Raw genomic sequence first — 23,704 nt, 5'->3', positions numbered from 1 at the left:
GTGGAAATCCTGGAGCTCCATCCCTGACTGTTGCAGAGCTGAAGACTGATGTTTCAGTGCTTTTTGGATCCAGCCCTTGGGGAGCAGGACTGGCCTGCAGCTGTGGGAGTCCTGGCCTAGGGATTAACAATAAACCCCTAAGCCCGGCTCTGAAAGGTCGCCCCGTGTGTAACATTTAGAAGAGCCTCAGAACGTTATTTCAAGGAGTATTTTTATTTTTTTCCCCACAGGAAAAGCAAATATCTAAGCTGCCATGAGAAAAAAAGCCCCGTTCCTGACTCTCCCCTGTGCATGGGGATTCATGAACTGTGGGGATGCGGTGGGAGGAAGCATGGGAGCAGAAAGGTAATGGCACTGTCGCGTTTAATTCAGTAAAGTCCCAGAGCCAGGGAGGACGCTGGAGCCACACGTGGGGCAGCTGCACATAACCCTGGGTGCTTTATGAAGGTGAGAGCTGTTGACAGAAGAGATTCACACCTCCTGGTGTGGCATTACCCTCTCCATTTAGGACTGTTAACCCTGAATTCTCTCTCCTTAGGCTCACGGCTCCTCTCTTGGGAGCAACCCAAGGGGCACAGAGTGTGCAGCTGCAGGTGAGCTCAAGGGCTGCAATAAGATTCCCAAAATAGTGTTCAACGCACACGCCAAGGGCTGGCTCCTGCATCCGTCACCACTCATAACTCCCTTCTGAGATAAGAGGTGCTTGACCTGAGGGACGATGGAATAGTCGACTGGAAGCCACGCACATTTTACTCCATCCTTCAAGCTATAATTGCCCCTGACAGTGCTTACACCCGGGTTAGCCTGCCCTCGGGCTCCACCAGCATGCATCATCCATCACCAGAGCTGGAGCCTCTGGGCCACTCACCAGCACGCAGGCTGCTCTCTCCGTCTTTCCAGCCAAGACAGTTTTTACCTCGACTCTAAAGAGCAAAGCGGAGACAAAAGAAATGGGTAACTCCTGCTTCTTTGTTAATACTCCTGCTTCCCTTCTCTTACATCTCCTTCTCGACAGGCTGGAGAAATAGGCTGACAAGAACTGCAAAGGTTCAACAAGAGCAAGTGCAAGGAGCTGTACCTGGGAATGAAAAGCTCCATGAACCAGGAAATGTTGGGGAATAACTGTTTGGAAGGCAGCTTTGCAGAATAGGATGCGAGGGTCCTGGCGGACACAAAACTGAAAGGAAGATGGCAATATGCCCTTGCTACCAAGAAGTTAAATGGTCTACTGGGTTGAATACACCAAAGCCAGTGCCCTCACAACAGGAAGACCAGCAGCTCCAAGAACTCCTCTGCACCCGCAAAGAAATCACACCACCAGTAATGCTCGAAGGCGACACCAGCAGTGGCCAAAGGAGCCGGGCCAGCAGCAGGGCCACTCGCTGACCCTGCGGGACCAGGAGGCTCCATTTTTCACCCAGAAACCTTCCTCTCTCTGTTATTAAACACTTGAACATACCAGAAAGCGTCTGGCGTTGTTGTCCAAGTTTCCAGCTGTGGATGAAGCATCATCCTACCCTACAGCCCCCCCTTCACACACACTTCATCCTTCCTGAGGGTGCTTCAACACAGGGCCTTTCCTTGGAAGGTGCCTCTGTTGGTACCTCAGTTCCAGACACAGCAGCTGGAACAACTTTTGTGTCCTTTCAGAGAGGAAAAAAGAAAGAAAATGAAACAAAGCTGCTCCTCTCTCAGGGGAGAGGAAGCTGTGACTTGTGCAGTTGCAATCCTGTCCCAGGAAGGTTTTCTCTTTCTCTGTGACTTTCCCCACCTGCAGGCGATTTAATCAGTTCTGGCTGTCCCAAGGACTTGTAGCAGTGGGGTGATGCTGTTTCTCTGCAGTCTGCAGAAGGGGAGAGCTCTGTCTGGACACTGTCCTCAAGGGAGCCATGCCATTAGAGTATCTTCTGTGTAGGCCAAGTCAGAGCCCCACAGGATCAGGGCTTTTTGGGAACAAATGGCGCACAGAGGATTAACAGACTGCCCCTATGTCAGGCGGTGCTGTTCAACCTGCCTGGGCTCGGGAAGCATCGCTGCCACCAGTGCACGGAGCCTGGGAAGGGTGTGGGTGCCCCAGAGCCAGCAGTTTCGGGCTTCCTTCCCCCTGGGTGCTGCCCTGGCAGCTCTGTTGCCCTGGGTGCCCAGCACTGTGCTTCCTTCTCCTCTTCCATCCTCTCCTCTCCATCCTCCCCAGCAGAGCTGTGCAGCCATGGCAGGGCACACTGCCAGAGACCAGGAGGTGCAGGGACCACCAAGAGCAGGGCTGCAGCTGAGCTGCTCTAGCAAAGCCCTGGGAGAGGGCTGCCCTTCAGTAGGACTGAAACTCCTCTGTCCTGCAGTGTTCTTGCCCTGCCCCACCAGAGCTCATCCCCCGCTGAGTGTGTATTTCACAGCCACCAAGGAAAGACCCTCAGTGTCAGACACCGTGCTTTGCACACAGGTCTTTACTGATCAGATGGAAGCACTGCTGGTAACAGCCTGGCTGCCCGGCGCTGCTGCTTGTGATCCTGGAGGAGGCTTTTGCTGGACATCAATCTTGGGAGCCTCTGGGCCTCAGAGGCTTTCCTGGATCCCACCGCTGTGCACCGGATCTGCTCCCCAGAGCTGAGGAACTGAACAGAAAGCTCCGTAGCCTTGTGCAGAGAGAGGTGCAGAGCAGCACTACAGGTCTAGTCAGGACACATGGGGTGAGATCTGCTGCTGGCTGGCTGGAGAGATCAGATCCATGGTGCCTGGGATGCGATCCCAGCCTGCAGCGCCATCAGCTGGGCCATCAGCGGCAAACTGGCAGCGGCTGTGCCGTTTGTTGAAGATGTCATTGCTCTATGTGTGCTCTTCACTTGTTTTAATATTCTTGTTCTACTGCTGCTCTTTGGTTGTTAAACTGCAGCTGTTTTGTTGTTTTATTGTTGTTATTTTGTTGTTATACTGTTGCTCTCCTGTTGATGTTACATTGTACTAACACTGAACAGCACACACTTTAAACCGGGAGGAAACAACAACCAGACACTCAAACTCACCCTTGTTTCAGTCCATGAGAGGGCTCAGATCCACCCGACAGCACATGGCCAGACAGAGTGTGCTTTCCCCCTGCACCCCTCTGTCTTTTATGCCCCTCTGAACCCCCTTACAGCTGATGTTGGCAGGCACATGAGTGCAGCCAAATACCCCAGCCATGCTGTGCTCTCTTTGGGAATGGAAATGGGAATGTCTCTTTGACTTCAGGAATGTTAAACAGGTTTTGTGAACATCACACAGCCCCTCTGTGCCTCAGTTCATTCTTTTGCAAACAGGGCAAAGTGTTCAATGTATACCCTTTCCTCAGAGAAAAGTCTCCACCGGCTGAGCTCCTACAAGCACTTTGAAGCTCTTGGAGTGCAAAATCAATGTTTTTGGTTGAAGCAGTGTGGGCAGTAGATGGAAGATGCCCAGCTGGGGCTGCCCCATCCCTGGCAGTGCTCAAGGCCACATGGGACAGGGCTTGGAGCAACCTGCTCTAGTGGAAGGTGTCAGGGGTGGGGACTGGATGAGCTTTAAGGTCCCTCCCATCCATCCCTGGATGAGCTTTAAGGTCCCTTCCAACCCAAACCGCTCTGTGGTTCTATGACTTGGAGTACATCTGCAACCACCTTGTTTTCTCACCTATTTCCCTGGCAGTCCAAGGCACGATTTTATCAGGGAACAGTTGCTGGGAGAGCTGAGCTCTGCGCTGCTGGGAAACCACAAGGATGAGGCTGAATCCTTCCCCAGGCAAAGGGAACTGCAGCCCCTGCCTTGGAGGAGACAGATGTTCACCCTGGAGAGCACTCAGGGGTATCTTGTCCCTCTTGTGCCAGAACACAATCAGTCCAGTCCAGAGAGGGAGAGTTTCCCCTCTTGGCTTGCCAGAACACCATAATTATGGATCCAAGTCTGTACCATCCTGTTATTCCCAGGAATGTCCAGAGCTCCTTGACGGTTGACAGTCGTGGAGTCTGGCAAATGGCCTCTTTTCTAGCAGCTCCAAGTTCTGTCTGTCACAGTATCACAGTACCACAGTATGTTAGAGATTGGAAGTGACCTCAAAAGATCATCTAGTCCAATCCCCCTGCCGGAGCAGGAACACCTGGATAAGGTTACACAGGAACGTGTCCAGGCAGGTTTTGAATGTCTCCAAAGAAGGAGACTCCACAACCTCCCTGGGCAGCCTGTTCCAGTGTTCCGTCACCCTCACTGAGAAGGAGTTTCTTCTCAAGTTTAAGTGGAACCTCTTGTGTTCCAGTTCGCACCCATTGCCCCTTGTCCTATCATTGTTTGCCACTGAGAAGAGCCTGGCTCCATCCTCGTGACACTCCCCCTTTATATATTGTTATACACTAATAAGGTCACCCCTCAATCTCCTCTTCTCCAAACTATAGAGACCCAGCTCCCTCAGTCTTTCCTCATAAGGGAGATGCTCCACTTCCTTCATCATCTCAGTTGCCCTGCGCTGGACTCTCTCCAGCAGGTCCCTGTCCTTCTTAAACTCAGGGGCCCAGAACTGGACACAATATTCCAGATGCGGTCTCACCAGGGCAGAGTAGAGGGGAAGTAGAACCTCTCTTGACCTACTAACCACCCCCCTTCTAATACACCCCAGGATGCCATTGGCCTTCTTGGCCACAAGGGCACAGTGTCGGCTCATGGTCACCCTGTCGTCCACCAGGACCCCCCAGGTCCCTCTCCCCTACACTGCTCTCTAAGAGGTCGTTCCCCAACCTATACTGGAACCTGGGGTTGTTCCTGCCCAGATGTAGGACTCTACACTTTCCCTTGTTATATTTCATCAAGTTACTCCCTGCCCAACTCTCCAGCCTGTCCAGGTCTCGCTGGATGGCAGCACAACCTTCTGGCGTGTCGGCCACCCCTCCCAGCTTAGTGTCATCAGCAAACTTGCTGATAGTACACTCAATTCCCTCATCTAAATCATTGATGAATATATTAAATAATATTGGTCCCAGTACCGACCCTTGAGGCACTCCACTAGGTACAGGCCTCCAACTAGACTCCGCCCCACAGACTACAACTCTCTGGCTTCTCTCCTTCAGCCAGTTCACAGTCCACCTCACTACCCGATCATCCAGACCACACTTCCTCAATTTAGCTGCGAGGATGCTGTGGGAGACTGTGTCAAACGCTTTGCTGAAGTCAAGGTAGACCACAATAGGATACCCGATAACCATTCAGTCACAGAAAATGTAATAATTGCACTGTCCACTGGAGACATTCTTCCTTGGTTTCTGTAGCAGTTAACAGGTCACGCACATGTTGTAACAGAGTCCCCGTCTGAGCAGGTGGCTGCCATGATTCTAGTTCTCATGCTAGCTGATTTCCAGAAATTGCTGGACTGTTTTAAACCCCTGTGGTAATACTGTCCGAGTTAATTGAAATTCACTTCCTGTGTCAGGATTTTCCCGTTCAAAAGCAAATAACTTTGGCTTTCTTTGGACAATGGGAAGCAAAAGAAAGCGTCCTTTAAATCCAGGACAGCAAACCATTTCTGATTATTATTCAATTTAGTCAATAAGTCATACGAAGTAGCTACTACTGGACGAATATCCTCTGCAATTTTGTTGATTACTCTGAGATCTTGAACCAAGCTGCAACTTTTCCCATCATATTTCTTTGCTGTCCAGATAGGAGTGTTATATTCCAATTCACATTCAATTAATAATCTATATTTTAATATTTATCAATGATTTTTTATTCCCTTTGATCTTCTAATTTTAAGGGATACTGTTTTATTGTGATTGGGCAGGCCCCCCTTTTTATTTCCACTTTAACAGGCAAAGCATTTTTTGCCTTACCTGGAACTTCAGATGCCCATACTCCCACATATACCTGATTAAGGGTTTCTTCTATTTCAGGGAGGTCCTCCTTTTTGCTTTTCTGTTGAATTAGAGATAAACTCAAAACTGCAATTAATTGATTGATTGTTTTTAACTCTAAATTCCATTTTGCCTTCTTTAAGTGTTGCTTCTCATCCTAATAAAGATTTTAGAGAATTTGGCATGCATAAAAATTTACGCATTCCAATTTGTTTTCCCAATTTGTATTTTAACGGTTTCAGAAAGAATGCCTCTCTTTTTTTTTTTTTCCCCTCTCTTTTTCTTGGTGGCCACTAGCTCCCACATCTGTAACGAATTCTTTTCTCTCTGATTTAACACCGAATAAGTTGCTCCTGTATCCACTAAAATTCCACTTTATTTCCTCTAGTCCCTAGTTTTAATGTAACCGGTGGATCTGCTAGGGTAGATTCCCCACGTCCCCATCAGTTTACTTCCAGTTCAGTTCTAGTTCAGTCACCGGAGCCACCCCATGGCACTGCCCCCCCCCCCCACAGGGCAGCCTCACTTCCAGCGTCCAATCCCCCCATAGCACACACACCGATCTGGTCCCACAGAAGAGGACCCCACTCCCCCACCTCCACCCAACATCCCTCCTCCCATGCTCAAACACTGGAGCTGCTCGAGCTCCCCCCCATTCCCCCTTGGTTTTCCCTTTTTTTCCCCTTTTCCTCACAGCGGCTCCCCCTGCTCTGCAGGGCCTGCAGGTGCCTGCCTCTGCAACAGCGCTTCTGGTTTAACCCCTTCTTAACTCTGAAGGTGGATGTGCCGCTGGTTGCCAGTGACAGCAATCTCTTCCTCCTTATCAATATCAGAGAGGACAGATGCAGAGGCTGCTCCTCTCTGAGGCACCTGTGGTACGTGACTTTCCACCCTATCTCCTGATTACTGTTTTTTAACTTTAAACATCCTTCCCCAATATCACAAGGTGAGCATCTCCAGCTTAACTTACAGTTTTTCCCTGTCCTTTTCCAAAGCCAAAATTAAGGAATCTGGCGGAGCTATATTAATTTTGCATTCAGTCTGTCACTCTGGGTAATTTCTTAAAGTGAAAAACATATCTGCATACATTACTTCATCCCATTTTCCTTGCCCCCTCAAAACAACATCAACTGTAACACTTGAGACAAAGACTTAAATTCAACCAAACAACAGTTAATAACACAGTTACAACATACTGTCACCAGTACCAACATCACAAGACCAAAATCATTACTGTAACAAGCCACAAAATAAGATGAATAACATTAGTAGGCAGGTTTCCTTGAACCCTTTATAGTTGACCAGCCTGTCAGTGTCCCAAGAAGGATGAGACCCTTGTGTCCGACCAGCCTGTCTGCGTCCCACTGTGGGAACCATACTGGACAGCCAGCTCTATTGGAGGGTGATTCTACTAACCTATTCAGGGACCCACACTGACGGCATCACTGAATCAAATCCCTTATGGGCTGCTGATAGCACACTGGACCCAAAACCATTTCCACAAGACACCCCCCTGTGTCTTGTAGGACCCAAACCACAAGATGCCCCCTGCTTAGTTATAACAGTCTGTCACTGATACCAAAATCCCAAGAACAAAATCCTTAATATAACAAGCCACAAAATAAATCAAATACCAGTAAAATCCAAAACCTTTTCTGCAAGACACCCCCACATCATTTTCCAGAGAGTTTCCCACATGCATACAGAATTGTGGTGCTGGCCTCTGAGGGTCGCTTACTTCTTCCAACAATCTTCATCACTTCTGGCAGCCTTTGAAGCACGCGCAGTAGATGCTCATACCAGTTTAATTGCTTCGTTAGCACCAGAGACATAATAATCCTCCCATCCTCCTACTTATCAGTTAGCTCAACTGTAGCCCATCCTGGACACCTGCAGTTCCCAGATACCCCTTATCCCTGGGTCCTGTTTTTCTAGGCTGTTTTTTCTTAAAGCTGTGTCAACCATAACGATTTATCTTGTGAGAATTCTCAGTATGTTCTCTAGCTGCACTCTCTCTATATATTTTTCTCTATGTATCCTGCACCTCAGTAATTTTCCATTGCTACTGTTACAAAGCCATCAAACTTAACATTACTTAAAGCTACTTCTAAAGATTTCTATATCCCATCTTGTAATTTTGTCGTCCCCCCCCCTTTCTCAACTTGTCTTGAAGACCCTTAGTGACTAACCTGTAATTGGTTAAGCACAGGTGTGAGAACTTGACCTCCAAGCTTGCCAACAGCCCACAGTTCTCATAACTCAGTGAATTCCAGCTTCTCCTTCTATCTTGCTTGCTTAAGCTTCCTCGGGCCTCTCATGGCCTTGCTGTATCTTTTGGGATTATTCAGATTTCATGTACCAAATATCCATTCTCCTGTGAGAGCACTGTCTCCACACAAGTTGTACTTGTAGAAATTTGATCTATCTTATCTGTTCTGCCTGAGAAACTAAAATAGCATAATAGCTCCCAGATGCAGAAAATCCACATGTTTTCAGGAGCTTAGAAGGACGTGCTATGGGTATGGCACTGGTAAGCGATCCGAACCAGAATACCTTGGACATCCTGGAGCACGACATGGGTATGTACTCAGCAGTGTTGTGCTTCTGTGGCTGAGAGTACCGCAGGGCTCTGATCAAGGACTCTGTGGGTCTCATGCTCTGCTAGGGAGGGAGGGAGGCTGGGAGGAAGCAGGGCCAGGACACCTGACCCAAACTGACCAAAGAGGAATTCCATACCCCAGCACGTCCTGCCCAGGGAGGTAACGGGGAGGTACCCGGAAGGGCACTCTCTTCTCCGTCGGGCTCATTTCAGCAGGTGGTATCGTATTCTCTTCCCTTGTTATTTCCCTTACCATTATTATCATTGGTGGCAGCAGCACTGGTTTGTGTTGTACCTCAGTTGCTGGACTGCTCTTATCCCAACCCGTGGGAGTTACATTCTTCCGATTCTCCGCCCTACCCCTCCAGGAGCGGGGGGAAGGAGCGAAGGGCTGCGTGGGACTGAATTACTGGCTGGGCTTAAACCATGACAACTTGTCAGGTGCAGAGGGCCTGCGGAGCTAGGTCCTTAGTCAGAGGCTTCCTCTCGGAAGCTCACTGCTGCAGCAGTCTGGGGGCTCTTGGCTGTGCAAGGTTGGGTGAAATGTCTTCAGTAACGCTTTGGAAGGCCCTGCTGTTGCCGAGGCTGAGTTTTGCTGAGGGACAGTGAAATGGAGATTCATGAACCGCTTTATCCAATTTAAAATGCTTTCTCTTGCCCCCAGGGTAATCTCTGTGTTTAAATCTTTCCTAGGAAAGTTTAGGGGCATAATTCCTGTGTTTGGCACGTGGACCTGGCCTCAGTGTGGAGATCTCTACATGCATGGCCAGACTGGGGAGATTCCTTGGGTATACAAACCCTTCCCAGCTTGTCTTTCAAATGGCCATCTCTTCATGCAGGCTTGATGAAGCACTGGAGATGTCCGTGTTGGTATTTAGCTTGTCACTGGCTATTAGCACTAACATGCCATGTATAAATCTGCAAAGGAGATGCTGAGTAAGAGCCTCAGAGGGTATTTGACAACCCTCTATTTCTTTGTTTTCAATGTTCAACCCCCTTAGCACAACAGGATGGCTGCAGGTTAAAGATCCCGCATTACAGAAAGTTGATCTCAGCTGATGTACAAGCTTGGTGCTGGGAAGGCTATTTCCTTCAAAGTCTTTTTCTGCAACTCTCTAGTAGCGGGAGCTTGATGGTATTGACCAACAAACAACTGTATGTGCTTGCATTTCTTGTCCCCTTTGTAGGTGAGCAAGAGCATCTGGTGAGCATCAAAATAGATATCAGTATTGAGTGTGCCTGGTTCTTGCCCATGTCAACAAGAGCGTAGCTCCCTGTGCGGCTGTTTCCTGACTAATGACCTGACCTTTCCAAAGGGACATGTCTAGGCAGCAACAGGCTGCTCTTGCTCCGTTGCTGCGGTTACAGCCCGGCAACAGTTCCCAGGGCATAGGGAGCTCAGCTCCATGTTGTGCTTACAGCCCTGCGAGGACAATTATGACGTCATAGGTTGCTCAGCTCCTATGGCCACAGCTCTGTGAGGGTTGCAGCAGGCAGCAGAACTGCAGTGGCTGCTGCGTGCACAGTGGGGCTGGAGAGGCGAGGCAGGAGCACCGGCATCATGCTGGGCCAGAAGCCAAAGCTCAGCAAGCGCATCCGTGAGCTGCGTGCCAGCATAGCCTTGCAAGGTGCTGCCCCGTTGGCTTTGCATTATGGAGTGGGCCAAGTAGGGGGCTTTTGGTCCCCGCATCATCCTGCATGGTACCAACAGCTTCTCAATGTCCTGCAGGGCAAGCAAGGAAGTTTTACAGCAAGTCAGAGGAAGGAAAGTTCAATGAGAACCGAGAGCTGCTGCCCCAGCTGCGAGAGGCGGTGCAGGAGGATATCCATGCCCTGGGCCTTGTCCACAAGGTACCAGCAGGTCCCATTTGCTGTGTCCGTGACTGTGACTCTGCTGGACCTGCAGAGCTAGCTTCTCCACTGGTCCTCTCCAGGAGCAGGAAGTGCAGGGCAGCAGGAGGCTGGGACCATCCCCAGGCTGGCATTGATGTGTTCTCTGCCCTTCTTCTGCCCACAGCACAAGCTCACCATCTCTGAGGCTTGTGGAGCGGAGCAGCCCTTGGGCATTGCTTTGGCCAGTAAGACCTTGGAGGTAAGAGCAGAGTCCAGCGGGCCCAGGCTGCTGGCAGTGGGCTGGGGTTGAGGGGATGCTCAGAAGGACCGGTTGTAGGGAACAGGGACCTGGTGCCAGCACCAGGACAGCCCCCAGGGCTGGTGCAGTGAGACACGGGGTGTTCAGGAGTGCTCCCGTGGGACCCTTTGCACTGCAGGACCCATCAGTGTCCTCCATTAGCTCCCTGAGCAGGTCCTTTGCCCCAGCAGAGCTCCTGTCCTGCCAGGGAGTGACCAGGTCCCAGCATCCCCAGCTCTACCTCTCCCATCCAGGTGGCCCAGGAGAAGCTCCGGGCTGAAGTCTATGACAGGGTGAACAAATGCAACATGCTGCTGTACCAGATGGAGCAGCGGAGCCGGGCCAAGGAGCAGCTGCAGAGGCGGCTGCAGCAGCTGCAGGATGTCCGGGTGGCTGACAAGCAGCACCAGGTACAGGTCCCAGAGCCCCTTCCTAGGGTGGCAGCACCCGTGGGGGGTTTCAGCCAGCCCTGCCCCCCTGGCTGGGCACTGGTCTCAGTCCATGGGCTCACCCCTTGTCTCCAACCATCTCTGCCCCAGGTGATTCGTGCGCTGCAGAACAGCATAGACAAGATGCACACAAAAATCCACGCTGGGCAGAAGGTGGCTGCCCTGTACGTGGTGGTGCGGGATGCCCTGAGGAAGGTGAGCTCATCCTCACCGTGCCGTTGTCTCACCCGCTCCCCCTGCAAAGGCACTGAAGTGCCCAAGGGGCTGTGCTGGTGGGACACCCTCCTGCGGGAGGTCCTCCTGCTCCCCTCCATCTTCTGTCCCAGCACAGGGCACCCCTGGGACTCAGTGGGCTGTGGCTCCCTGTGTCCCAGGAGCTGGCCCACCTGCCTCTGCACCTGGACCTCCTGAGTGAGATGGCCGAGCTGCAGCATGGGGAGGTGGAAGACATGGAGCTCATGGCCTTGGATGGGCTCCGAGCTGCTCGTGTAACCAAGGTGAGATGGTCCAGGGCACCTCAGGGTGCTTTCCTGCTCCCCAGAGCACACAGATGGCACCAGATGTCCGTGCTGCCGAGTCTTCCTTCAAGAAAAATAAAGACTGAGCTTGGCTTCCCCGCAGCACCCAGATGCCTCCATAGCTCCTCCTGTGTCTGGCTCTTGGGCCTGGCTGCCCTGAGTTGGGGACAGCTGCCGGAAGCCGTGGCCATGGGGAAGGTGGCATTCTCCATTCTCTAGCTGTCCTTGCTCGGTTTCCTTCCCAGGCTGTTTACACGGGGTAGGGGGTGGCATTTTTGATGCTGGCCGTGCCAGGCTCAGAAGCTCACAGAGCTCCATTGGAGCTTTGGGAGCCACTTCTCTTCTGCTCTGCTCTGCTCCAGGAGCACATGGCCAGGACGAAAACCCAGCTCCTTGCAGAGAGAGAGCTCAGGCTCCGCACCCTGGCTGCTCAGAAGGAGCCCATGGACAGAAGCTGGCGCAAGGAAGCAGAAGAAAGGCTTCTGAAAGGGGTGAGCTGGGGGGACCTGGCACAGGCAGGGCTGCAGGCATAGGGCGGGCATCAGTGCCCAGCCTGCCATGGGTGAGGGGCTGCAGGGCCGGCTCCCCCAGGGTGCCAGCAGCTCAGGGGTGACGATGAACATCCTTGCAGCAAGCCAGGCGTGACCTCACCAGGGACTTCCTGGGCCTGCCCGCAGAGGACCCACCGGTGGGTGAGTGCCTGTCAGGGTGCAGGGGGGGGATGCAGGCACAGCCGCAGGCATCCTTCCCTGCCACAACCTTTCCACCGCAGCCGCCGAGCCGGAGGCCCCCAAGTCCCAGCTGGAGCGTGAGGCCTGCGTGATGGAGAAGCTGGAGAAGGCCAAGGCTGCGGTGCAGTGCTCCCGCCTCTGGGTGAGTTGAAAACCCATCTCTGGTAGAACCTGGGGCTGCTCCAGCCCCAGGGAGCTGAGCCTCGTCTGCTCACCCTGTTCCATGGCAGGGTTCTCTGCTCTCCTCTGTCCCCAGAGCCCCCCAGGGCCCCTCTTGTACAGGCAGGGATGGAACTGCTTTGCTCCACGCCATGATCTTGCAGTGGTTCCTGTGGATCCTGGTGCAGAAACCTCCCCAGGACCACGGCCCAGATCCTGTACCCTGCAGGAGTGCCCTGGGCTGAGTCCTTGTGCTCTCCCCCGGCCAGGACATCCCCATCAGGATCCTGGCACAGCAGAAGTCCCTGGCGGAACTCGAGCAGTACCTCGCAGGGCGCAAGGAGGAGAAGCAGGAGCTGCAGAAGGCACTGAAGGAGCTGGAGATGCAGCTGGAGGAGCTCAAGTTTCGCCAGCCCCCAGCCACAACCAGGTGCTGCTGGCCTCCGGACAGTCGTGCCAAAGGGGCCATCACCCTTGGGGGCAGGGGGACATGTGCATGGCAGGGGTCCCAAAAGGGCACCCCTTCCTTGGGCACCCTGCAGCTGCCCACCCCTCCTGCACTGGGAGGGTTTCTGAGCAGAGTGCTGCCCCAGCTCTGGTGCTGGCAGAGCACGCAAAGCTCCTGCGCTGGCAGCAGGAGGAGCCTTGCTCCTTGCCTGGCATGGGAAGTGGGAGCAGCAGCAGCACGGGGTTGAGGTGCAGGCAGCATCTCTGCTCTGCGCTTGGGGCAGGGGAGAAGCTGGGCAGCAGCTTTTGCAAGGGGTTTGGGGTGTCTGCACCCCTGTGCAGTTGTATGGATGTGAGCGTGCTTGGCTCCAGGGGGCTGGAGGAGGAGCTGAGGACGAGGCTGCAGTGGGAAGAGGCTCGGCTGGAGCAGAGGCGAGCCCAGCTGCTGAGGAGCCAGGAGACGCTGCTGGAGTTTGAGAACGGAGTTGACAACCTCTTCGTCCGCCTGCGGGGCATCCCCGTGCCTGGCCAGGTACCCGCACAATGCTGGGCTGAGCACAGCCCGGGCTCTGCTTGGTGGTGCAACGGCACCGTGGGGTGACCCTTGGTGCAGCAACCATCACCCCAAGGGGCTCGTTCTGCCCACCAAGGCTGTTCCCTCTCTGGCTCCAGGAGCACTCTGGCAAGGCCATGGGAGTGGACGAGAAGCTCCAGCAGTGCGAGCAGAAGCTGCAGTACCTGGTGCAGCGGGTGGCTGACCTGCCCCCCTCCAGCCTCAGCGAGGATGATGAGGTGCGCGGGGGCTCTATCCCTGCTGCGGTCTTTGGGGACCCACACAGGCTTTCCCGGGTGGCCCATCCCAAGCCATCCTCCCAGCTGGAGGATGGAGGTGCTCGAGGGAAGAGCCACGGAGCAGCTCAGGCCCAGGTGGCCCTGGGCTCTGTGGGGTGTTCCCTCCCTCCCAGGGGCACATCGAGGTTGGGCACCCCTTTGGTTGTAACACCCGCCTCCCCTTCAGCTATGAACACAGCGTCTCTTTCCCAGACTTTTGTGAAGGTCCGACAGCTCCTGGAGAAAACCCTCCTGAGCGATCCACGGAACCAGAAGGTTCCCTTGGAGGACACGGGCATGGGGGACCCAGGTAGGAAAGGGGACACATCCCACAGCAACTGCCCCAGCCCCTGCCCCCTGGGATTTCTGGGTGTCCTTGCCCACCTCCCACTGTCCCAGCAGAGCCCAACCCAGGAGCTGCTCCAGGCGTTGGGGCTGACCTCGGCTGTCTCCAGGCCTTTGAGCATAGTGCTGGTTTGATGTGTGCATGTGGCAGACTGGAGACAGATGGTGGGCTGGGGAGCGTAGAAGCACCGCAGGAGCAAGGAGGGATGCTGTGGAGCTAGCGGGGAGACCCTCGTCTTCCAAATCCCTTGGCTGGGAATATTCTTCACAGCCAGGGCTTGGCTCTGCCAGCGGCCTCCTCCTAGGGGAGCTTCTGGTACCTTACCACCTTTTCTTAACAAAGCAGGACCCAGGGCTTTATGGGGAGCCCCAGCAGGGTTGAGACAGGCCACAGCAGGTCCTGCAGGTCCCCCTGGGCTGCTGCTGTGGCACAGCCAATGGGCAGTGCCTGTCCTGAGGGTTCCCCACGGTGCCAGCAGCCCTCCCAAATGTGCCGGCTCCTCCTGGGGACACAGGCACAGCAGAGGCAGCCCCACAGACCCTCCCCAGCCCGCTCCTCTCCGCTCTCTCCTCCAGACTACTTTGATTTTGATGACGACCACAGTGGCCTTGTCCTCACCAGAGAAGCCATCAAGAGCCAAGGGCTGGAGCTGATTGAAAGCAAGAGGCAAAGCAAGAAGCAAAGCAAGAGGAAGTAGTGGTTGCTCCCCGAGAGCTGGGGATGCCTCAGACCATCTGCTGTACCCTTTTCCCCTTCGATGTAATAGAGCAGATGCTTTTCCTTCCTCCCAAGCCTGTGGTAGAGCTGAAACAGGGGCTCCCAGGTGCCTTGTCACCCAGAACACACGGGGCTCAACCTGACTGCTGCTGCTGCACCCGGCCCTGGGCGAGGCAGTGCTGGGGACGTGACGGGTGGCAAAGAGGTACAAGAGGAAGGCAGAGGAAACTAATGGCAGTACATTGGTTCCTGGGTTTAGAAAGCAACAATGAACCATGGGGTACCCCAGGAAAGCAGCGGCAGGGATCTTCCTGCCACAGTGACCCCTGAGCTCGATGGGGCATCCCTGCAGTGGGGCAGGGGAGCTGAATGAGACATGGCGGGGCACTGGCCCCACCGCACAGAGACCATGGGGCAGGAGAGCCATGTCGGGGAGTGCCAATCTGGGGCTCACCCCAAATTGTGGAAAAGGAGCTGGGGCTGCATGGGGCTCTCCAGCATAGAAAAGTATGGCTTGAACCTGCCCGAGGGGAGACTGAGCTGAGCTCTGAGGCAGAAGCTCTTCCCTGTGAGGGTGCTGAGGCGCTGGCACAGGGTGCCCAGAGAAGCTGTGGCTGCCCCATCCCTGGCAGTGCTCAAGGCCAGGTTGGACACAGGGGCTTGGAGCAAGCTGCTCCAGTGGAAGGGGTCCCTGCCCATGGCAGGGGTTGGAGCTGGAGGAGCTTTGAGGTCCCTTCCAACTCTAATTATGAGAAAACACATTATATATTCATCACACTAAGGGAAAATGGCAAAATCACCACCCAAGTGTTGAATGTTCCTAAATCAGTTTCTTTAGAACATTCAATACTTGGTGTATTTCCAGAATTGTGCAAAACAGTTTGCTTGGATCAAAGGAGAAATCTAATTTTACAGATTATTTGTTTTGGTTGAATCATGCCTTCAGTTGAACGAATCTGGGTTTGTTACTTGCGTGTGATCTGCCAGACATCACAGTGTTCTTTCTGAATTAACAGATGAAATAGGTTTGTATCAGTGAATTCAACTTCCTTCATTGCCTTGTTTGGGATTTTAAGCAGCTGATTATTAAGGCCTCCTCAGACATCCTGGAAAAGGCGTTCCACTTTCCCAACAGTTTGGCTTAACAAATCCCTCCAATTACTTCTAATAGCTTCTTTCAAGCAAGTGTCCATATCCCTCATGAGCTGCCTATGGGAATTTTGTGGATGAAGAAGAGAAGCCAAAGTCATTTGATGTGGAAAATGTAACTTTATCTCCTTCGCATGTCAGCATGGAGCGTTTCAGCAGCTTTTGATACGTGATTAGCCAGAAAACATCTGCTCCCTCTCCTGGTTCAGAGAGAGTAAGACAGCAATGGGAGGTTACTACGAACCTGCAGATACACTACCACCACCAAACTCCAGATACAGCCACAGCTACACAGCATATATGGATTTACTGTCCCCTGAAACACCTGTGTCACCACAGTCTGACTGCAATAGTATATTGATGTATTTCTTTCCTTAGCCAGAAAAACTCTGCTAGATTTAGTAAGAGAACTGATGCTTCTGCTTTGCTTAGCCCCTGTGCAGTACTGCACTGGAAAGCTCAACACCTTGACCCATCTCACATGCACTAAGAAGACTCTGACAAAACCAGCTGCTGTGAGCTTTCCTGCAGTACTGGTCAGCACAAATGGGTGCTCATGTGCAAGGGCACAGGATGAGGCATTACCCCATTGACGTGGTTTAACCCCAACCAGACAGCTTTCACTCACTCACTCCCCCCCTTTCTTGCCCTCCCCCTACTCCTGGAGGGACAGAGAGGAGAATCAGAAAGAATGCAACTCCCACGGGTTGAGATAAGAACAGTTTAGTAACTAAGGTATAACACAGATCACTACTGCTACCACCAATAATAGTAATGATAAAGGAAATAACAAGGGAAGAGAATACAACACCCCATCACCAGGCGACCGATAACTTGCCCCCCCAGCCCGACCGATACCTCCTCCAACCCTGCAGTCCACTTAGCCCTTCCAGCTAACCCCAGTTCCCCCTGGGCATGACGTGCTGTGGTAGGGAATACCTCTTGGGTCAGTTTGGGTCAGGTGTCCTGTCTCTGCTTCCTCCCGGCTTCCCCTCCTCCCTGGCAGAGCAGGAGGCTCACAAAGTCCTTGGACAAACCAAAACATCATTTTTATCAGCTCTGTTCCCAGCCCAAAAGTAAAACACAGCACTGCACCTGCTACCCAGACAGAGAAAAATGACTGCTACTGCTAGACCCAGGACACCCATTTACAAACATAATCCTAAGGCACACATTCTTCCCTGTGAGGGTGCTGAGGTGCTGGCACAGGGTGCCCAGAGAAGCTGCGGCTGCCCCATCCCTGGCACTGTTCAAGGCCGGGTTTGACACAGGGGCTTGGAGCAAGCTGCTCTAATGGAAGGGGTCCCTACCCATGGCAGAAGTCAGAGCTGGGTGAGCTTTAAGGTCTCTTCCAACCCAAACCAGTCTGGAACTCCATGATATAGCACCACAGATGACAATCAGGCAACACTGAGAAAGGCCTAAAAATCCCTCTATGGAAAAGAAATTAGTATATATGTCTGTATTTGATGGAAGCAAAAAAGATAAAGAATGAAACAAAAATTCCATCTCAAGTGGGTGGAAAAGGCCACAAAGAGGATGAGAACAAAACTCACCGAACGGGTAATAAAGTCACTTTTCGGGCAGTGGCAACAGAGCAGGTGGGTGAGGACATCCCCTGCTTGCTCCTCCCCACAGGACGCAGCCAGCCTCAGTCAACACTTGTGTTGTTACAGCTGGAGATGTTCAAATGGGTGAAAGCACTGGCAAGGCCCAGGCTGGCTGAGCTGGGTCATCCCTGCTTGCCCCACGTACACAGGAGCATGAAGCAGCACAGGTTGATCCACTCCGGTGGAACGGGTGAGTTAATGAAACCAAACACAGGGCAGGACTGCTCAGAGCTGTCAAGTTAGGATTATTTGTGGGCTATAAAGCAAGGGAGGTTAACATCTGTGGTGTTATAAAAATGGTATTTGTGGATCAGAAGCAAAGAATTGTGTGTTAGGACAACATGGGCAGTGGCTGCTAAAATTCTCCCTGAGATGGCTGTGCAGGATTGAGGCAAAAGCTTTATTGTCCAAGCATTCTTTATGTGCTTGGGAAGAACACTGGGTATCTGAATGAGACACAGGCTGCCCAAATCAATGTGCCTTAATAAGAACAATGCGTGCGTACACACAGCTCCTCCCGATCTATGCCCCTCTTCAGAGGGAAAACCCTCAATTCTATACATGAAAAGCATTAAGGAAGGGTCAGTTCACTCTCAATCAACTCAAGGGCAAGACTTCACTGTGGTCAGAGGAGCTGCGGATTTGTCAGCATAGCCCAGACTTGTTTCAAAATGGATTTATGAACAGATAGCAAAAGCTTTGCAAGAAAAATGGTCTGAAGTTGGATGGAACACCTTGAGCATGTGAACACGTTTGGTACTCAGCACCACGAGGCATTCTGCAAGTCTGATGGGTCTTTTTAATACCTCGCTTCTAATACCTTCTGTAGGCCATCAGCTGGATCTCATCACTCAGCAATTCCTTTCAGACACAAAACCCAAACAGCAACTGTGACCCTCTCAAACTCTTTGGGGGTAAAAATGATGCTCAGAGTTCCAAAGGAGATCAGATAGATCAGAAACTGTGAGGAGTTCTGGCAAAGCAGTGATGAGACCTTCCAAAATGCCTTTTATCTTGGAAAGGCAAGAATCAAAAGAGAAGAGCATCTGACAGGGCTCTTTTAGTCATGGAATTCAAATACAAAGTGCAGGTTCCAAAAGGCCCCATAAATGCATTGGAAGTTGGAAGTAATTGGCTCTCCTGTGAACCAGGAAAGAGGAGCAATAAAAACCCTACACCAAAACCATCAGGAATGACAGGCAGCTGGGAAGCTCCAGAGAGAAACTATGTGCATTTTGTCAACCAAGAACAAGTAAGACACAATCCCTAAGTAGCCCAGAAGAGCAGACACCCTCTGGGCTGCCTTATAAAGGAGCAGATGCATTTAAAATGCAAAAGAAATAAAGACAAGAACACTGTAAGAATCTACCTCAGCCTCTGCCAGAAATAAAAGGCAAATTCCTGGACTTGGACCGCACAAAATAAGGAGGAATAAAACTAACTAAAACAGAGTTTTGCAGCTGAATTTTACTAGGTTCTAAAGGGAATCTGAGCTCTTATGGTAGTGTAAATTGAACGTGATAATGTACGAAGGAAATAAGCCATCTGCTTGGAAAAGAAACAAGGGCAATTGCAATAGGCGGAAAAACACAGGCTTATTAACACGGTATTGGAATGAATATATTAGCAGATTGATTAGATGTGAACTGCTGAGATACACACCCAGATCAATGAATGCTCAGTAGAAGCAAGAAAACTGCAGACAAATATGAGAGGTCCCTCCTGTGCTGGGGCCCCAAGCTGGATGCAGGACTTGCATAGAACATAGAACGCAGAATTACTGGGAAAGAAGCCTCAAAACCATAGCTGACAAGCAGTGACAGGCAGGAGTGCCTACCTGCAGGTTTTAGTGCAGCTGCTTGCCCCAGCCATAGGGCTTCTGGCCACAGTAATCATGCTGGAGCTTCAATCAGCAGGAACAGAAGGATGGAGCAAAGCACAGTCCTTTAAAACAAACATATCCTGAGTAAGTTTACCCGAGGATACAAACGGGAGTCAGAAAAGGTGCATGTCTGCATCTATCTGTAATTTAGTTTAGATTAGAAAAAGAAAGGTAATATTTAAGTATATTGAGATCACATTTCAGCTTCAGACACTGGCGTCATGGAATATCCATTTGTGACAGAAGACAACAAAAACCTCATCAAAATACTACTGCAGTCATAATGTGTCCTCAAGGCACTACTGAAAAAGGCCTCGAGTGCCTTTGAGCCACAAGAGAATTTCTGTTAAGACAAGAGATTAACTACATGCACGAGTACCCATGCACAGAGTTGTACCACATGCAGTGGGCTGCTACTAAGTCCTATGAGTTGGGAAACTACATACACACAGAGAATTTACCACAGGAGATGACCCCACCTCATGATGCAGTACAAGTGCCTGTATTTTAACTGCATTACTGCATGTAACTGTACATCTGAGTGGTATTCTTCTTTGATAAATAGTGTGTGTGTTCCTAAACCACAACAGCATTAAGAGCAGAAAAGGAAAAGCACCCACCCCATCAGAGTCAAAATAAATGGTAACCACAGCTCTTCAGAGGAGCTGCTCAGCAGTTGCTGAAGGAGGAATAATAAGGCATTTTCCTGTTACTGCTACCAGTGCTCTTTTAATCACAAAGCATTATCAAAACCACATCACAACACCTAGAGATTGTTCATCTGACTTGGCTGACCCCGTTACTAACTGCACTACTGCAACTGAAAGGCACTGCCAAGAACACTCATTTCAAACCCAAGGTGCTCGCTTGGATCCCCCGCCATGAAAGCCCTGCAATACCTTCAGCCCAGCACTGCAATGCAAAATGACCAGAGCGTAGGAAATGAAGATGCAGACATGGGAATTTCATCCAAACCCACACACACCAGAGACACCCAAGTGGGCTCACACCCACCTACAGAACTTACAGGCATTCCACGGAAGGTGAATCAACAGCAGACCTGAAACCTCCAACATGTTCTATTCACAGCACAGAACCTAAGATGCTGAGTTTGTTCCCAGTTCCCAGGGATGGGAAAAGCCCCATGTACAAGGGTGGGTCTGGCCTCATCTGCCTTGGCTGCTGGGGCGCTCTACCCTCCAGATCACACTTCCCCATGGAGAAACAGCTTCTGAGGCAAATCAGAGCACCAAAACCATCAGGAAGCTTCATTTCCAACTTCTGACTGGCAATCTAAGTCATGCTAATAATGAAAACCATGTTTAAAAGTCAATAAATAGCCCATCTTTTTGAAGCACCCACCAACACAACCCACCCCAAATCCCACCAGTGAAGGTGGAGGCCTGAAGGTAGCATTCACTGAGTGAAAAAGTTCTAGAGAACAGACCCTCGGATCTGCTACACACGAGCCTTTATTCCAGGGGTGGGAGGATTCCTCAGGATCCGTCCCTTTGCATACCAAGAGAGCAAGAAGGAACAGAGGATGAAGAGAAAAGGAGCCCTGAGGTTTAGGAAATGAGGAAGATGAGGTGTATCATGTTGGGCTGTTTAGACCAGTATAGGACTGTCACTGCCTGTGACAGGGTCACAAACTCCTGTTGTATATGGTTAGAGAAGTACTCTCCTTTTTATATCAACTTTTAAAGCATCGAATTTTCAGCTCTCCACAACTGCAAAGTAAATAATAAAGCAGCAAATTTCAGGCTTAGACTACTGCATGCTACAGACATGGAAGAGTTACTCATTTGCTTTTCCTTACTAAAGCAATACAGAATTAAATGTATTTATGTATAAAATCTAGGCAGCAGTGCACCCATCTAATGTCACGTTAAGAGTCTGACAGATTGACACTTACCTGAAATGTGATTTCCCAATGGAGAGAGTTTTCCATTTACACACTATTAATATAACAAACCTTCTCATCTCCTTTCTTTTTATTCCCCTTTCTCTCCCCTGAAGAACACCAGCCAGAACCTCTCACTGAAGCACCTGATTTCAAAGGCAGACTTGTAATAAATTAAACATACAGGATAGTCATTAGGCACTAGAGAAAAGCTCTTCCATTAAACACTGTCACATTCTTTCTCAAGACGCTCCATCTCTGTTTTGCTCCAAGACAGACGTGCAGCCACATCAAATCTCATTTCAGAACTAACATTCTTCATTCACAAAAACCAGAAACACGTCTTTGCAAAGCTCTGCAAGTACAAGATCCTTCAAACTGCGTTGGGAGCTAAGCCAGAAGGAATACTGGGGACTGATAACAGAATATCTGACAAAGATAGAGCTCTGTACAGAAACCACTCTTTCAGATGACTTGGCTCTGCACTTCCCAAAGGCGGTATCACCAAAAGACTTGTACTTTCCTGGGCCTTAAACTGTGCATGTGATACTTCACAGGGATACTGACTCACAAGAGAACAGAGCCATCTGCTCCTGGGTCTGCCCCAAACCTGCGTTTCATGCAGGTACCTCCCTCAGATTAACCACTCCTGCAACAAAAGACTGAGGAGCTCAGAAGGAAAGGAAATCTCCTTCCTAAGAGCTGTGAATGAGAACCGTGACCTCAGGCTCTTTGCAAAACAGACATTTCCCCACTGTAGCAGGTACACCAGGCACAGTAACTAATGCAAGGGAGTCAACACCTGCATGCACTGCTTGAGCCTTCTGTGACAAGGATCTCCAGGATCAACCAGCACAAACTGGGGCTCTCACCAGACACCAGATTAACATTAGTGAGGTCTAAGGGACCCCAAACACCGCCACAGGGCAACCTCAGGGCAAACTGAGAGCAACTTCCCCTTCCCCACATAAAAGATAGGAAGATATTAAAAGTGAGGGGTGACATCTGGCACTGTGAAAAACGTGTACTAACTTGTTTCAGCATGGGAAACCAGCCCCTCTGACCCACAGCGTTTGTCACTGCTGCATCCCTGCACCTCCACTCGTGCTTCCCCATGCAATGTACGTTCACATTATTGACACAGATGCACAGGCACAAATAAGCGCTGTAACCCAAAATACTCAGACTGTGCTGCCAGATGGCTGCAAAAAGAGAAATGAAAGAGCTAATTAAAAGCTCTTACGCTGCCAGCTCCACTTTGGGAAACAAATACAAGAATTAATTGAAAATGTTTCTAAAGCATCTGAGGATTTCTGCACTGCTTCACTATTACAACCTCCCCTAACCTCCTCCACGGATCAACCAGGCCAAGCCATAGGAACCAGGGCTGACTGTAAAGTCCTTTTCTGGGGTGGCAGAAAGAGGAAACTAACGGAAACGGCAACTAAACTTGGGTGATTTCTCCTTAATTCCATCTCTCCACATTCCTCTCTCTCCCTCCTGCTTAAAAATGTAAAGTAAAACCATTTGCTCCTGCTATCACAAGTATTGCTTATGAGGAAGGTTTCACTGGCACAAGTCACCACAGTCACTGCAAAGGGAAAAAAAGGTTTCTTTTTCATTTCCATAACTGAAATATGAGCCTTGATGTCAGTTTACTGCAGGATTATGTAGAACTATGATTTGCTTTCCCTCCATCTTATCTCCCCAATAAAACAGATTATGGTTTACATACAGTTTAATAGACATCTGTTTTTAAATACTGAATCACAGGACAATATTCAAATTACCTGTGATGATGTTTGAGTCTACAAGATCACCAACTGAGTATGAAGCCATTAGAAAGACCAAAACACACATGAAAGGAACCTTCCAAACCCATAAATGGCACACATGCAGGAGGAGATGACATCTACTTACCACTGGACCTGTTTTTGCGGTTTGACTTCCCTCCTGTAAGCAGCATCTTGAGACTGTTTCGAAACATGGTGATCCTGTTCCACCTCGTGTAACCCAAGCACTGTGTGAAGCAAAAGAACAAGGGGTGTAAGGGAGCAATGCTCCAACTTAGGAAACGTCACGAGATGAGAGGAAGAAAGTGCTAAAAGAGATAAAACCTCAGAAAAATGACAAACTATTCTGCCAGTGCATTTTGCAACCATAGGAATCAACATCCATGCAGAGCCTTCCATTCCGTCTGCTTCTGTTCATCCAGGCCATTGCCAGGATGATTTCAGCTCTGTTAGCAGGACCCACATCTCCTGACCAATGGTTTGATAAAATTATTATCCCATTAAACTGGGAAAGACACAGCATTTAGCAAACTGCCTCCACTGTCCATTACTATTAAAACCAAACCTATCAGAACGGGTTGTACCCTCCTCAT

General features: G+C 50.6%; 1 protein-coding gene across 1 annotated transcript; it reads left to right on the top strand.

The window, feature by feature from the left end:
* Window positions 1-9,915: 9,915 nt before the first annotated feature.
* Window positions 9,916-14,754, top strand: LOC133220233 (coiled-coil domain-containing protein 183-like). Its single transcript, XM_061368184.1, has 14 exons — window positions 9,916-10,073; window positions 10,175-10,296; window positions 10,463-10,537; window positions 10,831-10,992; window positions 11,116-11,220; window positions 11,400-11,522; window positions 11,906-12,034; window positions 12,175-12,235; window positions 12,316-12,416; window positions 12,703-12,863; window positions 13,253-13,412; window positions 13,553-13,672; window positions 13,925-14,174; window positions 14,633-14,754. The coding sequence occupies exons 1-14, from the start codon at window positions 10,007-10,009 to the stop codon at window positions 14,752-14,754; spliced, it is 1,758 nt and encodes a 585-aa protein (XP_061224168.1). The 5' UTR covers window positions 9,916-10,006.
* The last annotated feature ends 8,950 nt before the right edge of the window (window positions 14,755-23,704 follow it).

Source organism: Neopsephotus bourkii, unplaced genomic scaffold (assembly GCF_033783945.1).
Source record: "Neopsephotus bourkii isolate Nb327-2 ecotype Australia unplaced genomic scaffold, CSIRO-AGI_Nbou_v1 NB_1431, whole genome shotgun sequence".
In the NCBI taxonomy this organism is placed as follows: Eukaryota; Metazoa; Chordata; class Aves; order Psittaciformes; family Psittacidae; genus Neopsephotus; species Neopsephotus bourkii.
This window is presented reverse-complemented; position numbering and strand designations above follow the sequence as displayed.

Bases quoted from the DNA above. Each gene is read 5' to 3' on its own strand.
- LOC133220233 (XM_061368184.1), top strand. From the start codon at position 10,007: ATGCTGGGCCAGAAGCCAAAGCTCAGCAAGCGCATCCGTGAGCTGCGT. The intron at 12,864-13,252 runs GTGCTGCTGGCC...GCTTGGCTCCAG, and splicing joins CAGCCCCCAGCCACAACCAG to GGGGCTGGAGGAGGAGCTGA. The intron at 14,175-14,632 runs GCATAGTGCTGG...TCTCTCCTCCAG, and splicing joins GGCTGTCTCCAGGCCTTTGA to ACTACTTTGATTTTGATGAC.